Source organism: Fusarium odoratissimum (assembly GCF_000260195.1).
Source record: "Fusarium odoratissimum NRRL 54006 unplaced genomic scaffold supercont1.4, whole genome shotgun sequence".
NCBI lineage: Eukaryota > Fungi > Ascomycota > Sordariomycetes > Hypocreales > Nectriaceae > Fusarium > Fusarium odoratissimum.
In genome coordinates this window covers 409,707-428,277 of record NW_022158690.1, presented here as the reverse complement: position 1 = coordinate 428,277, position 18,571 = coordinate 409,707, and the positions used below count along the sequence as shown (strand labels likewise).

The following is an 18,571-nucleotide window of genomic DNA, read 5'->3' as shown; positions in this document are numbered from 1 at the left end:
TGTCGCTTGAGATGGAGGTCTTCAGTTTTCTTGCACCCCTTGCTGGGGTCTGGGGTAGCACAAGTGTCCACGTTACACTCTTCTTAATCCAATGGAATGGATGATCTGGCAAATCCCTGTTAAATCAAAGTTGATGCACTGCCACAGTTGGACGAGCCCCGCCACAAGGGCTATCGTCGTCACTCAGCTCCCAACACGGAGGAGAGCTCTACGCTTTCATTTTCTCCAACTACTACCTACCTACTGCTCGGTCAAAGCTCTGAATCCTAGACTTCCACAACGAATTATTACAACCTGTCCGGCTTTGCTTTCATAAAAGAACAGACATTTGTTTCTGACAAGGCGCCACGTTTGAAGAACCGAGTACTCTCTTATGCGAAATTGGAAGTTAAAGGCTCCATTAGACTTATCAGACTCAACTCTAGTTACTGGACTCTTCATGATGCGAATACGACTCCCGGTTGCAGGTACGTCATGGCGTTATGTCCGACTCGCCTCAATGTTGTCAATGGACTGCCGTCCCACTCTAGGATCAATTTTCAGAACTCAAACACAGAATCATTGACCATGAATAAAACTAATAGCTTGCTAGGCGTCTTCCTGCTCCTACTCCTCATTGCCGCCTACGCTGGATTGACTTCAATACAACTTGGCCAATATGTCAACGACAAGGTGTTGCACTTCACCACCTTCTTTGCGCTTACCGTTGTGTTTTACTGGGTTGTCGATACGAATCGAAGACGCGTTATGAATATGACTTTGGTCGTTTGCACAATCGTTCTTGGTGTCGGTTCCGAATTCGTCCAAAGCTTCCTCGATAACGGTCGGGAGTTTGATCTATACGACATTATTGCAAATGTGATAGGAAGTTTGTTAGGTGTTGGCCTTTGCTCGTGGTACCACAAGCGTATGCTCGAGCGCAAGCGACGTAGACGTTACAGTGCTGTTCCTGGCGAAGAGCAGGGTGATGTTGAGCTCGGCGAAGGCCACGAGTCTGGGGTCATGGAAGGGAACAGCCGCTCTCAAACATTGGAAGAGGAGGTGGACAACTGGGACGAGAACCAGATCGACGATGACTGGGACGAGGACGAAGCACACGAGACTTCAACCAACACCCAGGCGTTGGAAACTAACGCGGACAACGGTGACTTGGGAGATACAAAGAAGCGAATGGACTAACAAGAACGATGAGCTTAACTATGGTCATGTAAAGATACTTTGCCACGACTTATGACTGGATGGCCCCGCACGATTTATGTTCAACTTGATTACATTGTGTTTGATCGCTCGGTGACTGCTTGGTATCAGAGGAGCCAAACAAGAATATCCATTATTCTCCCATATTGAAAATGATATCGACGCTGAACTGTCCTAGGCATTATTCCCACCTTGACCCCTCTCGTTCTGATATGGCTAAATTACACATCTCATGAATAGTGCAGACTTTGGGAAAAGTCAACTTCCAGCTATAATGGCAACTGCACGGAGTATGACTAGCCCACGATGGAAGTATTGCTCCACAACCCTTGACATGTATTCCTTTCCTCTATCGTGTCGCGCCATCCGATGGGTTTGGCGGAAGAGATGCAGCTGTACAAGGAACAGCGACAGAATTACAGTCGGTGAGGGGACCATGCTTGAAAGAAAGTGCGGATTTCCAATCCCTGATATACAGCAATTCCGTTTCTTGACCGAGTTTAGTTGGCTCTTTAGAGTCGGGGTGAGTATCTCCGTCAGAAGTAGATGGGGTTATCACCACTGCTGATATTTCGAGCATAGGTTCTTCGTCAGCAATAGATGAGGCTACTAGTTCCGCTAGTGTTGTGGCCACGGGCTGACCATCGGAAGGAAATAAGTGTGCCAAATGCGGCGACGCTTTAAGCTTGTAGGGAGTCCGATCTCTTTCCGGGTCCTGGCGGGCGGAACCTGAAGCTGACGCTGACTTCTGGGGAAGAGGAAGACCATCTCCAACTGCTCCATGTTGATTAGAAAGACGACGAGGACGAGAGGCCAGATATGCAGGCTCAGGACGCGTTCTGCTATGCCACTGCCGGCCGTTGATATAGGCCATGGGCACTTGCGGTATCGTTTTTTGGTAAGGCGGTCTGCTATTACTTTGGAATCCTTGGGGCTGTCTATCTCCTGACAAGTGCTTCCCAAATCTATTGGAACTTACTGAGCCCTGAAGACGAGCTTTTATCTTTGAAGACACGACGGGGCCAATGGAACATAATAGGGACAGCTGTTCAGAGGATTAGGTAGATAACTTTGAGAGAAGCTGTCTCGATCAACGAGAAAACAGGGCATTTTCGGCTGAGAGAATTTCGAGAAGGGTTTTCAAGGTCACTTCATATCTAACAATAAGAATAAAGTAGAAGTTGAGTTTCGGGAGTCTAAGGTAAACGGTGATGGCCATCTTTGGTAGGTAGGTATTTCGTCAATCTCGTGACGACTGAAAAGCTTTTGTGAACAAGCTTTGCGATAATCACTTACGTGTTGGCTTTAGGCGTTTATCATACTAATGTGAGGGCCTCTACACTCCGGTCAGGCCGCATGTACCTAGGGAAGATCACACAGCATTTTTATCGCGATTCAATCCGAGCCTGAGAAGACTATTGGACCAGGGGTTTAACGTGACTCCTCGTTACTGCCCATCACTCACATCGATGCGTGTTCTTGTGAGAGCTTCTGTTCGAGTATGCACCAGGCACAGTCCTTGAGCGAGTTAGAGCATATTGATCGCTTTTCTAACAACTCTGATAACTGAGGAAAGTTTTAGCTAAATGCTTGCGTAAGGTTTGACTCACCTTCATGCGAGTCTCTGGCTAAAAATCACCAGCTTGTCGTGCGAGTGATGATGGAGCCTTTACAGCGTTACGTAAACTCATGAGATTGATCACTGGAAGGAGGATAGGAAAACTGAATGCTGGGAGGCGGAAGTGATTTATATAAATCAATAAGACCAATGTAATCATCAAGCTTGTAATCATTGTGTTACTTTGGAGAAGGGTACTGAGAATACACCGTGCACTTAAGTTTATTCAATGACGTATAAGAGGCTGTCAAAATATGGGGAATTCGATTATAAATCAACATAAAGAACGATTCCAAAGAAGAAAAAACAAAGCGCCAACAATAATCAGTGCAAAAGGAATACACTCCTGTCAGGCATTGTTAGACTATCTCGAGACAACTGCAATCGCATTGCGAACGGGGGGGGGGGGGGGGCGTCTTTAGAGAGATTACAAATGTATCACACTCCTACAGTATAGTATATGGTGACTGTTTCTGTAACCTGTCTCAGAAAGACGGGAGAGGAAGGCTTCACGGTTTGAGTATTTTATCATGGAGGTGAGATACAGGTCAAAGTCAAGGTGAGTGCCCCCACCTTCACCGTTGACCGAGCCAGGTGAGACCCCACTGACGAAATGCTCCAAGTCGCAAAACCCGCCCACGCCTGACCCCAGCTTCATACAGCTACCTCGTCTCGCCCGAATACCTAAAGTGACACTGACAAAATGGCGTCGAAAGGAAAAGAGGCAGTGCAAAGGTAAGAGACCAAAGAAACTCAACCCAACCTCTCATGAATTGAAGACACAAGCTTACTCCCTCCTAGTAAAGATGCTACGCCAACAAACCCACGGGGCATCCCCTATGCTCCGTTCGTCGACAAGGTCGAGGACTATGTCTCTACTCGTGACGACGTCGAACCCACTCTACGAAGCTTCCAAGAAATGATATCGTGAGTCAAATTTTGTCGAGAAGCTTTAGGACGACGCACGCCCTCAAATGCACGCTCTCTTCAGCTTGCGATATAGGCATTGGCGCTGACTCTGGATGGTGGGGTAGGAAATACCAATTCATGGAGATGAACCTACAGAAGCGAATGGGTGGCCTCAAGGAGAAGATCCCGGATATCCAGAAGACTCTTGACTCGGTCAAGTTTTTGAAATTAAGAAAGGTGTGCACGTGCAGCGCATTCTTGGACAAAGCAGGACTGATGCTCGGTGTAGGATGACGACGAGGCGATAGACACGACGTTCGAACTTAATGACACCCTGTACTCGAAGGCGAAGATTCCTGCGACAGAGGAGGTCTACATCTGGCTAGGAGTAACGTCCCCTTATCGCCAAACTTAGCAGCAGGAAGCTGACATTCTGCAGGCGAACGTGATGCTCTCGTACCCCATAGACGAGGCAGAGACACTATTGAGTTCCAAGCTATCCACGGCAAAGACCAGCTTGTCTAACTGCGAAGAAGACTTGGATTTTCTCCGCGAACAAATTACGGTAAGTTTGAACAGCCTTCACTACGAGGGTGGGTTATCGCTGACTATGCCGTAGACAATGGAGGTCGCTATAGCAAGAGTTTACAACTGGGAGGTTGTGCAGAAGCGAAAGGACAAGGTCGAGGAGGAGGAGGAGAAGAAGAAGAAGAAAGGGAAGTCCCAAGGCGAATAATTAAAAGAAGAGGTCCTGCTGGTATCTGATGTGTCCATGAAATGTTAAACTGCAAAAAGTAGAGCAAAAATGAGAAAAGTAATAAACTTTTTGCCAGCAGAGTTTTGTTGTTTTGGTAGATTATGAAAATTAGCAAGGGATCCAGCGCACCAAAAGTATCACACGAATTGTTAGGCAGGCGCTCTGCTTCGAAAGAAATACATAAATTCGATAACAAACTCAGAAATCCTGATGTACGCAGGCACAGTAGGCAAGGAGTTATGAAGCTAACATAAGGGACCTATCTGGCCTTGGTGGAGGAGCTGAAGTGCTAGGAGCGGCCCCGGATTGGCTGTCAATGACCTGCACATAGGCTGCCCGATACTCCGATAATCTCGATTGGCGCATGCAAATTGTTCCCGCAGATGCAGATGGAAATCGAACTTTGCAACTTTGTGTACGCCGCCGCAGATATCACAACTCCCGCACTTAATTGCTACGCTATATACAACCTTCTTAGCTGTGTCATAGGCTTTGAAGAAATGGGCGAGAAATGCTGAGAAGTGCAACCCGGGAGCTGAGGCGAGGGTGGCACTTGTCGCGAAACGTGACAACCCAAACCAAGGTGAATATCAAAAGCCGAGTTTTCTTTCTTTTTTACGATGTAAAGCTTACAATTGACTCTTCCAGTACGCTTCGCGCCTCAACTCAGCCCAAGCCCGCCGATATGTGTCCTCTGTGGACGCACTCGAGGCCGCCATAGTCAACGGCCGTCGTGCCGACGACTATCAAAAGCGCCCCAAGAAAGTGCTGCCCAAGCGCTTGTACGATCCGAAGAATGTTTTTAAGTTCTCAGACTTCAATGAAGACAACGGGCACGGGCGAATTGAGCGACGGTTGAGGATGCTCAAAGGCTGGGTAGAGCAAAGTCCTGCAGTTCTACTTCGTAAATATCTTGCTCTGGAACAACCGTCTCGAGAAACGCTTTTAGAAATCGCCGCCATCCGAACTGTGCGCCTTCCGGTCGTTGTGATTCAAATGCACCTTCGACATCAGGTGGAAGCCGACCCCGAAAACAACCGAGACCTTGCCCAAGCGCTGCCAAACAAGTCGGAATGGGAAGCCCTGATGAAGACCCTTGAATACAGCGGGAATACAGAGGAGCGACTGAACGAATATATGAGTATACTTTTCGCCAAAACCGACGAAGACCGATGCCGACTATTCTTGGCAGATATGTCACCGAAACCCGTCTTCATGCTGAACTATCTGCTGAGATTGGGATCGAGCATTAGCGAAATCTCGACTTTGGACCACCTTTTGGAATATGTTCAAGAACGGTTACGTGCTACGACTGAGAAGGCTCGCCAGATGTCTTGGGGTAGAGGGCGTGCAAGCAGTGAAATGGAAAGATTCACAACAGAAGACTTCATGATCATCATGGAACGACTTGCCTTCCACTGTCGTCGCATCGAAGCAAGGCGCCTGATTGTGCTTGCCGATATAATGGCGGAATTTATTTTCAACTACAAAATAGGTTCTGCCGAACAGACGTACTGGATGAGATGCAAGTACTTCAATGCCGGCCTGACCGCTATTGCCCGGAATAGCGGATCCGGGCCGCAGCATTCGTCTGTACCCTATGCGTACGTCTGGGAGGCCCAGCGTACTCTTCTGAGAATGTCTGGCAGTCTCCCGGAAGCCCTTTTGGTAGACAGAAATGCGTTCCGCGCAATCAGAACTGTGCTATCCGGGATGCCAAAGAACAGAGACGAGATCCACAACGCCACACGGTATTCAAAGTCATGGCCGCCATATCTGCGGCCAGCAGACGGGATGGACGAGGCCATGGAAGCAGAAGAGAGCTGGTCTCGCGTTGTCCGGGCAGGGATGATGATGCAGGAAGCAGGATTCTCCAAACAGGAGACTGACAGCGCATTGGATACTCTGCTAGGCTTAACCCCTAGTGGTACTCCAGCAATTCAGCAGCAGGTCAAAGTAGATCCGAAGCAAGACCTTTCGGCTTGGCAAGCATCAATCATTGCTACACGCAACGCTCATGAAGCATGGAAGCAGTTCTGCCAACCTCCAAAAGCTGGCATGGCTCCTGGACTGCCAGAATATGCAGCCATGTTCCGGAGATCATTTGCTCGTGATGCTGATCCAGAAAAAGGCACCTTACCGGGAGACAATTCTCTGAGCCATCCTACAAATGAGGACATGAATTTGACAGAACTGGAGAAGCTGCGACAACAACCCCCGACACCTCAAGAGTTGTATGAGATGATGAAATGCGAGGGATTGCTGCCCGATGAACACATTCTTCACATTCTAGTGGCAAACGCCCAAACTCTCCAAGAAGCTCATCGTTATCTGCGAGACGGAAGCACAGAGCATCATAACTACGCTCACTTGTTGGTACCCGACCCAACAGCTGACATGCTGAAGGCTATTCCCTTACCATTGTTCTCGGCGTATGTGGATATGTTGTCCAAGACGGTGCACCCTAAAGGCAGTAATCTGATACGCGCCATTCGGCTCGCAGAGCTGCGTGTGGGTCGCAGGAACCAGAACTGGCTACCTCATGTCTGGGCACCTATCATGAAGAATGTTGGGCAGCATCATTATGGTCTGAAACTCACACTGGAGGCACAGCTTCGTCTGATAATACACCTTGTAGATCGTATCGACGCCGTGCAGGGAATGACTCTATTTCTTTTCAACAGATTTGTGAGAACCCTGCGGAAGATTTTGCGAAGAGAGCTACAGGTGCTGGCGAGCGCTGTAGAAGCCAACAACACCAATTTCAACTTACTTGGCGCCCTTTATTGCAGAAACGCCGAGGAAGACGGTGCCAACACCGAGATGGACACGGAGACAAGGAGCAACTCAGCTCTGCATCTATTCCGTGTTCTTATTTCACGTATGAAAGGCTTCTATCATGCACTTGTTGCCGAGGAACAAGAGAGGCAGCGGCCAGAAGCAGAACAAACTACAGATCTATCGTTTGTGGACATCATGCGATCACGGCGAGATCCCGTGTTGGCCCCCTTCGCTCACGACCTGATGCAGTCACTGGCGTTTGCTGGGGAGTATAATGAAATGGCTCAGTTGACAATGTGGCTCATGGTGGAATGGGGCCCTCTACAGTCACAAGAAGACGAGATGATAAACATGGAGGTATTACCTCACGACGTGGACATGCTAGAGACTCTGTGTGCGTATCGTGCGTTTGCGGAACCCATGTTGACGGACGAAGTGCGCAACCACGTACGAGACGTCCGATTCCAGATTGGGATCTGGCAATGGCCAGGTGACCAGATGGTACAGTCGTACATCCAGGCCAATGCCGTTCACGGACATGAAGAGTTAACTCGAGTTCTCAAGTGGGCTCGCATCCGAGAACACAATCGACAGAATCACCTGCTCACGAATGTCGACGATTTAGACTTGGACGCCATTGAAAACAAGCATGAGACTGCAGAGCACCAGTTTAGCACCCATGAAGAGTCTAGAAAGAGAACAGCCCTGCGAAGTGGCGAGCAAGGATCATTGCTGGAAACCTAGGGGTTTGGTTTAATATAAACAGAGCATTGATGGCGGCATTTAGGCGCGGTGGCGTTTATCGTATATGTATAGAATTGTACAACATCCATGATGAAGGCGTCTGTTAGCTGAAACGACGGTAGAAAAAGAAGCAATGAAATTTCAATGTAAAAGGGATCTATCTATTTAGTAGCTTAAGGGCTAAGAGCTGAGCCACGGTCCATGGATTTGGTTGATTACTTTTCTTACCTACGCTACTAACGGGCGGCTATCACCAAATGATGTAGGGACCCAAGACGATGGTTCTGGAGGTCATCTATTCTTAACTAGCCATTCAGGGAGGAAGCATGAAAGGGGAAATGAGAAGGGTTGATCAGGTCTAGACCGTCAAGGCCAACTATGGGTCGACCAAGCCTAAAAAAGCATGATTTTGGGAAGAGAACAGAAGAGACGACCAGGCCGGACCAGAATCCAGATATTATCCATGAGGGCATCACGAAACCCTGTAACAAGCACTAAAAGCCTACAAGGCCGCAGGTCGGTTCAGTGGAGAGAGGACGATTGGCAGCTAGGTCCCGGCCGCTGTGGAGTTTGTGCCGCCAATAGGAACAGGCCGCGAATAAGCTGTTGAAACAGAGCGCTTAGAGCCAGTCTTTTATAGTACAGCTTGACAAAGACGAGACAAGCTTGATTGGCTGAGGGTTTTCGGATATTTTCTTCTAAATGTTTTACATGTAATTTACTGGGGTGTTGGGTTGGGCGCCTGTTGATACTCTGGCTTGGCTGGCGGACAGGGCAGGGCAGAGCAGAGCTATTCATGGATGGTTCAAGAGAGAGACTCCATGGGCCACGAAAATATGAGATCCGATACGAGATGAGACTTTTGTGAGGCGATTCATCGTCTTTTGCTGGCGCTAATTGGATATGAGTGACTCTTAGGGGTGAAGCACTGCATATACATTAACAGAGTGTTACCACTACCTGTCCCAGCTTTGTATGAATGGTTTCACTCAACTCAGCATACAATACACACTCACTCACTAGCTCTGACCACTTTCGTCCTTTCCTCTTTTTTTTTCCTTTGTCAAGTATTTCCTATCTCTGTTTTGTGTGACTCTCTTTCATACTCAATCTGTTCCTTTCATTCACCGCTTTGTTCTTCTACTGTTCGTCGTCACTCCGTTTGAGCTCCCTTGTCTTCACTGTCTGTGTGCCTCCGCACCAGGAAAGCGAACAAGTGACTCTTTTTTGTTTGGAGACAATTTCTATTTACTCTTAATCAGCTTGGAGTTGGGAGGAAGCGATCGACGAACTCGTACATTATTCTTTTTGGTGCAACTATCAATCATTTCAAACGACTTATACAACTTTGACTCACGAACCGACCAACGAATTAAACGAACGAATCTTTTCGATTTCACCAACACGCTCTTTCTTTCAGCAAGTCTATACCACTATCGACATACTCTTCACAATGCGGTGTAATAGATCAAGGCTCGCCGTGGCCTTCTCGCTCCTTTTGACTGCCCAGTCCGCACAGGCTGGTCCTATGTGGACGAGTAGAATGTACGGAGAAACTGATAACACCTCTTCAACTGCTGGATCTAACTCGGATGACAGAGAAAAAAGAAACCCTGGCGCTTTTCTTGACGCTAGGATGGAAAACTCACAAGCTCCCACTGCAGCTCACGACGGATATGGGTATGGATCAGATTCGGAGACAGAACGTGAGGACTCGTATCTAACAATTCATCACAGTAGTGGCAACGGAGATCAGACTACGCCTCGTCCTGTTTTTGAGACGCTCAACTCGACACCCGAACCGAATCCGTTACTCTCAGAAAACCAAGGTGACGACAAGAAGAAGGGCCCCTACTCTGATCTCCCCGAGCCAATCGAGGTTATCCCCGTTCAGCCAACCAATGATGCCCCTGAGCAGACGAGTGATGCTCAAGAACCAACCCAAGAGCCTGGAGATAAGCCGACTTTCACGCAGAACCCTTCTGCACCGGTTCTCACGACCTCAATCGTGCCTAAGGATCCTACCACCGTGGTTGAGAAGCCAACCTCGGCTGAACAATCAGACTATAGGCCTCCCAAGGACACTGCAGTTGTCTCCGAGACTGCCCCAGTTACCAAAGAGGTCCCCACCTCTGCAAACGAGGCACCAAAATCCGACCCTGTTAACGATGCTACGACTGTAGTGCCCGAGGTCCCTACGACCGAAGCAGCTCAGAAGCCAGAGAACACAGATACTCAGAGCCTATCCTCTACCCTCGACCTTGGTACACTTCAACCTTCAGATGGGGGAAAGACTAAGCCAAGCGCCGTTGAAGAGACCACGGCCCCTGAAGCGCCCTCTGCTCCCGCTACAACAGCTCCAGGAAACGAGCAACCTACCACCTCTGCTGTTGAAGAAGAGACAACTACCTTTGCGTATCAGCCGACTCCTACTGGCTATCTTACAACCCAGGCGCCTTCTGATACAGCTTTCCCGATCAACCCCAAACACCCTACTCAAGTGTATCCCAAGCCTCCTACCACATCTAAAGGCCCCCTGGAGGAGACTTCCACCCCTGAGACGGAGTCTTCTGCGGGTACAACTCAGATTGTGTCTGTAGTTCAACCTAAGGAACCCCAGTCCCAGACGACATCTGATGCACAAAGCCAGCCTGCTCCAACTTCAGATGCTGCTCAACCTGAGAGCCAGGCCCCAGTCTCCGAACCTGCTCAGCCTAGCAATCCTGCTCCCACCTCTGAAGTTCAACAGTCTTATGTTCCTGTGCAAAACCCTGGTGGTCAACAGCCTGATACTCCAGCTGCCACTACTGCACCAGCTCAGCCTCAGAACCCTATTCCTACTTCACAGCTTGCTCAGCCTCAGCCTGGCAATCCAGCTTCAACTGCTCCCTCCCAGCCCCAGAATCCAGTTCCTACTTCGCAACCAGCTCAATCTCAGCCAGAGAGCCCAGTTACATCCCAGGACCAACAGCCTGAGGCGCCCACAGTCACTTCAGCAGTTCAGCAGCCAGCTCCTGTCCCTTCCAATGGTCAGCCCCAATATCCTGCACCTGACTCCAATACTCAACCTGCAGTCCCCCCTGCACCGCCTACCAGCACCGTCCTTGTATCTGACCCCTCATCCCCTGAGACGACTTCGGCACCCAAGGTAGTCCCCTCGGGAACATCGGCCAACGGCGTTCCAACCATCAACCCTGGTGTTCCCACAGGAACCAGTGCCATCCCTGCTTCTGCGTACGCCAGCAATGTCGTCGATGCTCGCACATATAACGAGGAATTTGCCAAACTCACACCCGAGTCTTCGTGTATGAAGGGCCAGGCTGCTTGCATTAACGGACAAACCGGTGTATGTGATGACACTGGCAAGTTCCAGCTCACACCTTGCAATACAAAAGGCGAGAAGTGCTTCGCTCTTCCTTTGTACAACTTTGAGGGTGGCATCAAGATTGTCTGCGAAGATCCTGCGACTGCTGCCAAGATTCTTGGTGGAACTCCAAGCATTGGTGAGGACAGCACTGTTCCTGGAAATGGAGGCAAAGAGCAGCCTGCAACTACGTCAGCCGCCGAGAAGCCCGCGGTTCCCGTGGTTACTGTTACGACCATAGTTACTGTCGATGACGGCGCAACCCCTGAATCAACTGGAGAGCCTGCTAAAGACCAACCTTCTCAGCCTGGTTATCAGCAACCTTCGCAGCCACAGCCTGTGTCTGAGCAGCCTACCCAACCCGCCCCTGAACAGACAAGCCAGCCAGCTCCCGAGGAGCCTTCCCAATCTCAACCTTTGCCAGAGAAGTCCACTCAGCCTGCCCCTGAGCAACCTAGTCAACCAGCTCAGACGCAGCCAGCCGAGGCACAGCCATCCCAACCATCAGAGGAGAAACCTAGTCAGACAAACCCCGCGGAGCCTTCCAACCCTCAACCAACAAAGGCCTATGAAGATCTCCCTCCGACTTCTGCCCCCGTCGCTGACCAAAGTACCACGTCTGTTCCTCTCCCTGGCGCCACAACTTTGACCAAGTCCATCAAGAAGCCCGATGAAGCCAAGCCCACTGGCTCACCAGGCGATGATGATAACAAAGGAAAGGACGGCAGTGACAAGGGCAAAGATGGTCATAATGACGATGACAAGCCCACATCGGTCGTCCTCATCCCCATTCCCGACAAGCCTACGGGTGCCCCATCTCCTGCTGCTACAGAAGCTAAAGCCGACAACGAAGGCAGCAAAGATGACAAGAAGCCCGCTGCTGGAACACGCACTGGTGACGATGCTCACGCTACAACCATTGTCGTCGACGGCACTCCGACTGTATCGGTCTACTTCACAGTGACAGTCACAGAAAAGGACCAGGCTACCGTCACCGTCACCGAAAAGGAGAAGGAGACTGTGACGCTGGTGATTAGCGCATAGATTCTGGTTTTTGCTTTCCTATAAAAATTCCTTATTTGTTTATATCGCGAGCTATTTTTTGGTGACCCGAATGGGGCGTATTGTGGTAATGAAGTTGATTTATACAGTACAACGATGGCACGCGGCCACATCCATTTTCGATTGACAGCAAGATTACAATGATGCTCCCAGTTCAGGATAGATCTAAATCTTGAAAAGAACACTATTATACATAACCCGTTCCTAAAGACTTGGGCCTCGTGGACATTACTTAATTTCTATTGTTATGCGAAAGGTCTTGTCGCCTCTTGATTAAACTGATATGTGATAAGAATGCTTGTTGCACCGCCAACCCCTTGTTCGTGCGCTTGGTATCATTTATAACAAATAAACCTCCCCCAAGTCATATCATCTTGACTTGATTTGATTATTCCTGTACCGTCGTCATCTCCCCATTATGAGATGCGAGCTCTATGTTTGTTTATCATAAACCCTCAAGTCCCGTTCCTGGCCGTGCTTGATCATACACTTCTGCTAACCATCATACACTTGCGCAAAGCAGATTATGCACCCGATTGACTCATGACAGGGTAACACTTAACCATCAGCTTCCTCCCAACACAAATATTTTGGGAGGCTGCGTGTCATCCCCAAACCATAAAATTAGGTTGCCGCAGTTATCATGCCCCAGCACAACCCAGATGCATTCCCATCCGCAACTCCACCAAATCATTGTAGTTAACGCCAGATAAACAGACTCCATTATCACACCTCAATCCTCGGAACCCCGATGCTAGTGGTTGGCTTGCGTAGAGTCGGATACCGAGTCATCTATGAATGGATCGCCAACTTCCAGCCTCTTAGCTGCAGGCTCATTGCCCTCTTCATCGACTCCATATTTATCTTGCCATAGTTTCCGCATAACTTGGTAAATGAATATGAATTGAGGACGGCCCTGAACCATGCCAACACGCTGCTCTCGGAGATGGTCGACCGTCTCGAAAATCAGATCCGGACCCTCCGCTGGATCGTCATACTTCTCAAAGGTGCCCAGTTCTAGCTCGCGCATTAGATGCTCGAGCGTAATGAAAGTGCCGGTTCGACCAACACCAGCACTGCAATGGATGATTCGCGGGTTTTTGGGCGCGCTCAGCTCGCGCGAAAGTCGCATGAGTTCAAAGAAGCCATCGAGATCTTCTAGTTCGGGAACCCCAAAGTCAGGCCATCGTCTATACAGAAGGTGCCACACGATTCGGGGCTCTTCTTCATCCTTCAGGTGCATAAGTAGCTTGCGCTTCTCAATAGCACCGTCAGCGAGTTCCTCGTAAGAATCGTACGTGATCTGGGCCTGCCAGTCATCGTTCCACGCATCGTGCTCGTTCAGAGTCCAGGTAGGGTGATCTTGGTTATCGGGAAAGTATTGGTGACATTTGACAACTCCACCCTCTGCCATGGTTGTCAGCTGTACGATAACAGCAGGTGAAGACATTTGCTCCGCAATCATGCGCCAGACATAGTCGATTGATGGCTGCGTTGGCCCTTGCATGGCGATGTATCGCAACGGCTCACGGCTCGGATCGGAAGGTGAGGTAAGAGTGATCTCGGAAGCGTTGACATAGTCAAGCTCATCCTCAGGAACCTGAAGTTTGACTCGGTTGTGATTCCAAGGCTTGATGTTGATGTAGCGATCCATCACACCCTTCTCCTGGGCGTCAACCTGCTTGAAAGTCCCCCATTTAAACTCTTCATCCCCCTCATTCCTTGTGCCCTCAAGAACTCGGTCTCGTTCCGCCCACGTCAACTCCTGGAATTTGAAATCAATATCTATAAAATGTCAGCCCTGATTAATGCGCCATGTCTGGGTGCTGTATACCCTGCATCGAAGATTCCAAAAAGGCAGGAATTCGGGGACCTGATCCCTTTGAATTAGCCAGCACATCGCCTTCGGCCGTGACGGGTCGACTCTTGACGCCGTCGTGGCTCACGACGGCCGGTGGAGGACTGGAAGGCAACTCGACGGGTGGACTGTCGCGCGCTCTCTTTGTAGAGCCGCGCAAACGGAAATTTCGGAATGCGGCCCTCTTTGAGAGCTTGGACTTTTGCGGTAGGACTTGTTGCCCGTCCTGTTGTTGCGACTGCAAAGTTGCAGCCTGTAACTCGGTACTGGCGATACTATCGACAGTATCACTGCTGGAGCGTTCGACGGAGGTCTGGATCGTGGGGTTCTTGGGTTTGCGCCTGAACTTGGGGATCCTGTCCATGGCGTCGGGGTTGGGTAAAGACAGGTGTGAGTACCCCAAGGAGAAGTTGCGCTTGAGGCTGGTGCTCGTCGCGGTTTTCACCAGAGGCTTGAACAACAGCGACAGCCCAAGTATAAGAAGCAAAGGCGACGGAGATTTGGGCGTAAGAAGAGGAATAGCGTCGGGCCCTCTTGGCTGGTGGAGGTCGGGCAGGGGTCGGATCCGCGTGGTCTTTGGAGGGGCGCAGGCGCAGTCGATGGCGGAATCGTTTAATAGTGGCGGGATCGTGAGAAGAGGCGAAGATTACAAGGGTTATATGTCGAGAAGCGGAAGAAGGAGAAGAATAGAGAAGTTTGAGCTGATGTGAAGAAGAGAGGAGAAGGAGAAGACGTGAGTGGAGTTGAGACCGCAAACGGAAAGATTGGGGTGTAAGAGACAGAGGAAGGAGTACCTTAGTCAAGGGGTAAAATAAAGGTAAAAGGTAAAAGGTTAAAAAAAAAAAAAGGAGTGAGCAAGAGGAAAGGAAAGGAGATTCTTGGTTGGCTGTAACGACTGTAAGAGCAGAACAACAGCGTCAAGTCAACCAAATATTCACGAGGACCTCGAAAAATGAGGAACGATGCGACGTGACGTGACCAAGAGACTTGAAACTCAAACTCAGACGTCAGTCAACGTGGGGAAGGGAAGAGTTTGTTCCAAGAATATCTTATCTTACGGCACACGCACTCTGATGTAACTTCTGTATCGGGAGTACCTTGCCTTTGCCTTGTTACGGGTAAAATGCAGGGCACTTTAATGAATGATCTGCAAGTGATGGTCCAGACGTGATAATTGACAGGTTTCATCCATTGTTCGGACACGTGCTCATTGTTTATACCCGATCCCGTGGTTCAGTCGCTGATCATGCACCCGAATCTATTAAGAAGACCAATCTAGATAGAGTCAATAGTTTGCAAGGACTTGTACCTGGTCTAGTAAAAACTCTTTTTTTCCTGCGCTGGCAGTGGCTCATCCCTGTATTATTTTAGCTGCGTGGCGGCTGCTCTGTTGGTTGTCGACGGATTTCTATTTTCGTCTTCAGGCCCATCATATTGGTTTAATGACGTGGAGGATGGGCGTATTATCCTGGCGACCAACTCCCTATTAACCACCATCTTTATTCCTCCACGATCTGTGCCTCATTCTGTTCTATTCTCGATTTTAACTTAATTACTCAGCGGCATTTGCTTGCGTGGCCTCGACTTGATCAACATGGTCAATCCTCGTGTTGCTCCCAAGTTCCCACTAAAATGGTTCATACTACTTCTCATGAACCCCTGTGTAAGTGGAAGATATCCAAGGATGTTCAGGCGAAAATTGCGAAGAAGGTATTGTGAGATACCTAGGGACCTATCAAGCTTAGCCAATCAGCACCTTTCAATCGTAACTGTCATTGCTGGAAAAATGATCAGTTTGGGCATGTTTCTACAATGTCTCAACTTGGTATCATTCACGTGTTTCTATGTTTCATTCCCAAAAGTAGTGTGAGCCATTCATATGACTGCTTCAGACCACTCTTGGATCTTTCAGGTAAGGCATGGATGGGTGATTTCACATTTAAAGGGTCAGCTGAGCTAACCAGTCGATTAATTGGAAGGAACATGCCCAAGTGGAATTTAACATTTAAAGTCATGACTGAAATATCCCATCCCCAAACGCCCAATCATATCCTCGCGGATACAATCCGTCGATTACATATTTCTTATAATACAATGAGGCGAGCCTGTTCTTACAAATTGAGTTGTTTGCCGTGCCACTCGCTTCACACGGCAGAGTAGATGCCAGTCACGTACTTGCCACACTCAATCTTTTGTTCCAACGAGACCTTTCGGCCCTTTCCACCGTCCAGACGGATTGTCTTGCGAGGAGTCACGGACAGCCGGTGAAAGTCTGGTGAACCCTCCTTACGAGCATCGGCGGCGCTGTCCAGAGCGGCAATATAAGCTGGAGCGTTCAAGTTGGTTCGTTTTCCGGTGCCAAGCTGATAGTGCTCATTGCCACCCCAGAATACGACGTCTGCTCCCCAGTTGGTCTCGTTCTCGGTCCCTTGACCCGTGACCGAGACTTCGGTGACATTGTCCATGACAGCCGAGCAGTGAGTGGCCCCAACTGACAGAGACTTGAGCTTAATGGGGCTCATCTTGTTGGTTTTCTCGTCAAACTCGAACAGGGACGAAAGACCCTTCACCTTGGTCGGCTTGGGCGAGACGTGTGACCATCGACCAGTGCCCAGTGTCCCGTACACTCCTTGGCCGCAAGCCCACAGATCTGTAGTCACGGGAGGAAGCCTTCTCGCTGGAGCAAGAGTTTTTGTGTTGCCAGGAACCGTCGTGGTTTTCGCATCCACAGTGAAGAAAGTATTGTTCCCACCTGCCGCTATGGATGTTACCGTCGGGACAAGCCCAGTGCCAGCGTAGGACAGGTTGGTAGGAACCATTACCGGGGTGTCGGAAACTGAAAGGCCAAAGTCGGTATCGATTCCAAGCTGGCCGAATGAGTTGTCACCAAATCCAAAAATACGTCCGGTTTTATCAAGAACAGCCGAGTGATAATCACCAGTTGCAATCTGTGCCACGTCGAATCCCTTTAGAGTTGTAATTTCGTGAGGTTGGTCGTAAGGTCCCTTGGGCCTGTTATGCCAATTCAAACCCGCAATACCCATCTGTCCCTTGGAAGGAAACTCGAGAGCACTAGCAGCAGCGGAGAAGACACGTCCTTTGGAGGTGAGCATGAGACAATGCTCCTGGCCGCTGCTGATGTCCTTCACGGTTTCACCATATGACAGACCAGATGGTGTCAAATTGCGGAAATGTATGTTCTCTCGGGCACCGCCAGATCCCCATATAGACCAGGAGGTCTTTTTCTGTTCTTCTTTCAGGCCACCCTCTTGATCATTGCGAGCCGCAGGGATAGAATATACATTGCCGTTGCGCGACAGAGCAATAATTCGATCAAGCGAAACATCGATTTTGACAAGATCTTTGCCTGTAAGTGTAGGCACGGGTGAAGGATCTTGCTGGTTGTAGCCCAAGCCCCATTGAACCAGATCACCCTTCTCAGTGACTGCTGCACCAAAGACGGATGTCAACTTGAGGTCCCTGAGAACCTTGTCATCAAAGAAAGAAATCCTCCGAGGTACTTTGACATATTTTTCACTGGAGTTTGGATCGATGACCTTTCCAACATTAGAGCCCCAGGCATAAACTCCAGGATGCTCCCAACTATTCTTAACTTGGAGATGTTGGGAGCTGATAAGATCTCGGTTCTCTTCTTTGGACTTGACTTTCTTGCGAGGCTTCTCAAACTCGAGTTCAGCCTTGGTGGGAACTTCCTTCTTCTCGACTTCAGCCGGTGATGAAGGCTTTCCAGTCAACATGGGATAAAAGTAGGCTCCAGCAGCAGCAAGACCGAAGACGGCTGCAAAACTAATGATTTTACCACCGCGGTTGGGAGGAGGCTGAGAATACTCGCTGCCATAATCATGGGCGTAGCGAACCCATTGGCGCCGAGATATAGTGAGAGGCTGACGAACTTGGGAGCGAACAACAGCTCGCCCAAGAGTCGCTCGAGAAACGTTCATTTTGAAAACTTGCTAGCAAGGGGTCCGAGTCAATGTAATTGGTAATATCTTCTCTGAGAGAATACAAAATTCATCAAAAGTTGAACCCAATGTCGCCTCCCGATGAAGGGGAAAATGTTGTGAGGTCATAGAGCTGAAGCTCCCGCAGTAGCTAACTTATTTAATGGTCAGCAAAATTCTTTGGACTGTGGCAGGTCTACTAAAGACGATGAACTGTGCCACAGGCAGATCTAGGCACGCGCCACATGCTGCAGGGTCTTGTCGTCCATTAGTGCATGGGTATTGCTCCACATTTTACCGCCATCGGCGGTTCGGCTGT

At 49.4% G+C, this 18,571-nt stretch overlaps 7 protein-coding genes across 9 annotated transcripts; 4 read left to right on the top strand and 3 right to left on the bottom strand.

The window, feature by feature from the left end:
* The first annotated feature begins 174 nt into the window (after positions 1–174).
* On the top strand, positions 175–1,514 carry FOIG_03280 (uncharacterized protein). The gene is made up of 2 exons (XM_031201069.1): positions 175–467; positions 593–1,514. Exons 1-2 carry the CDS (start codon positions 374–376, stop codon positions 1,177–1,179), a joined length of 681 nt encoding a protein of 226 aa, XP_031068593.1. The 5' UTR covers positions 175–373; the 3' UTR covers positions 1,180–1,514.
* Positions 1,515–1,546: 32 nt separating this feature from the next.
* On the bottom strand, positions 1,547–2,071 carry FOIG_03279 (uncharacterized protein; the record flags this gene model as incomplete). Its single annotated transcript, XM_031201068.1, has 1 exon — positions 1,547–2,071. The coding sequence occupies one exon, from the start codon at positions 2,069–2,071 to the stop codon at positions 1,547–1,549; it is 525 nt and encodes a 174-aa protein (XP_031068592.1).
* A 1,370-nt stretch (positions 2,072–3,441) lies between these two features.
* Positions 3,442–4,685, top strand: FOIG_03278 (uncharacterized protein). 3 transcript variants are annotated; one of them, XM_031201065.1, is made up of 6 exons: positions 3,442–3,550; positions 3,617–3,742; positions 3,850–3,961; positions 4,014–4,112; positions 4,164–4,289; positions 4,344–4,685. In XM_031201065.1, the coding sequence occupies exons 1-6, from the start codon at positions 3,519–3,521 to the stop codon at positions 4,458–4,460; spliced, it is 612 nt and encodes a 203-aa protein (XP_031068589.1). In that variant the 5' UTR covers positions 3,442–3,518; the 3' UTR covers positions 4,461–4,685. The 3 variants fall into 3 exon arrangements, with proteins under 3 accessions (XP_031068589.1, XP_031068590.1, XP_031068591.1); XM_031201066.1 differs by having other exon boundaries at positions 3,617–3,791; XM_031201067.1 differs by having other exon boundaries at positions 3,463–3,550; positions 3,617–3,961.
* A 151-nt stretch (positions 4,686–4,836) lies between these two features.
* On the top strand, positions 4,837–8,274 carry FOIG_03277 (uncharacterized protein). The gene is made up of 2 exons (XM_031201064.1): positions 4,837–5,064; positions 5,130–8,274. The coding sequence occupies exons 1-2, from the start codon at positions 4,993–4,995 to the stop codon at positions 8,004–8,006; spliced, it is 2,949 nt and encodes a 982-aa protein (XP_031068588.1). The 5' UTR covers positions 4,837–4,992; the 3' UTR covers positions 8,007–8,274.
* A 477-nt stretch (positions 8,275–8,751) lies between these two features.
* FOIG_03276 (uncharacterized protein) lies at positions 8,752–12,682 on the top strand. Its single transcript, XM_031201063.1, has 3 exons — positions 8,752–9,551; positions 9,606–9,686; positions 9,744–12,682. Exons 1-3 carry the CDS (start codon positions 9,460–9,462, stop codon positions 12,412–12,414), a joined length of 2,844 nt encoding a protein of 947 aa, XP_031068587.1. The 5' UTR covers positions 8,752–9,459; the 3' UTR covers positions 12,415–12,682.
* Positions 12,516–15,537, bottom strand: FOIG_03275 (uncharacterized protein). The gene is made up of 2 exons (XM_031201062.1): positions 14,267–15,537; positions 12,516–14,217 (listed from the first exon to the last, which is right to left on the bottom strand). The coding sequence occupies exons 1-2, from the start codon at positions 14,652–14,654 to the stop codon at positions 13,187–13,189; spliced, it is 1,419 nt and encodes a 472-aa protein (XP_031068586.1). The 5' UTR covers positions 14,655–15,537; the 3' UTR covers positions 12,516–13,186.
* A 678-nt stretch (positions 15,538–16,215) lies between these two features.
* Positions 16,216–18,469, bottom strand: FOIG_03274 (uncharacterized protein). Its single transcript, XM_031201061.1, has one exon. The coding sequence runs from the start codon at positions 18,250–18,252 to the stop codon at positions 16,435–16,437; it is 1,818 nt and encodes a 605-aa protein (XP_031068585.1). The 5' UTR covers positions 18,253–18,469; the 3' UTR covers positions 16,216–16,434.
* Between the last annotated feature and the right edge of the window lie 102 nt (positions 18,470–18,571).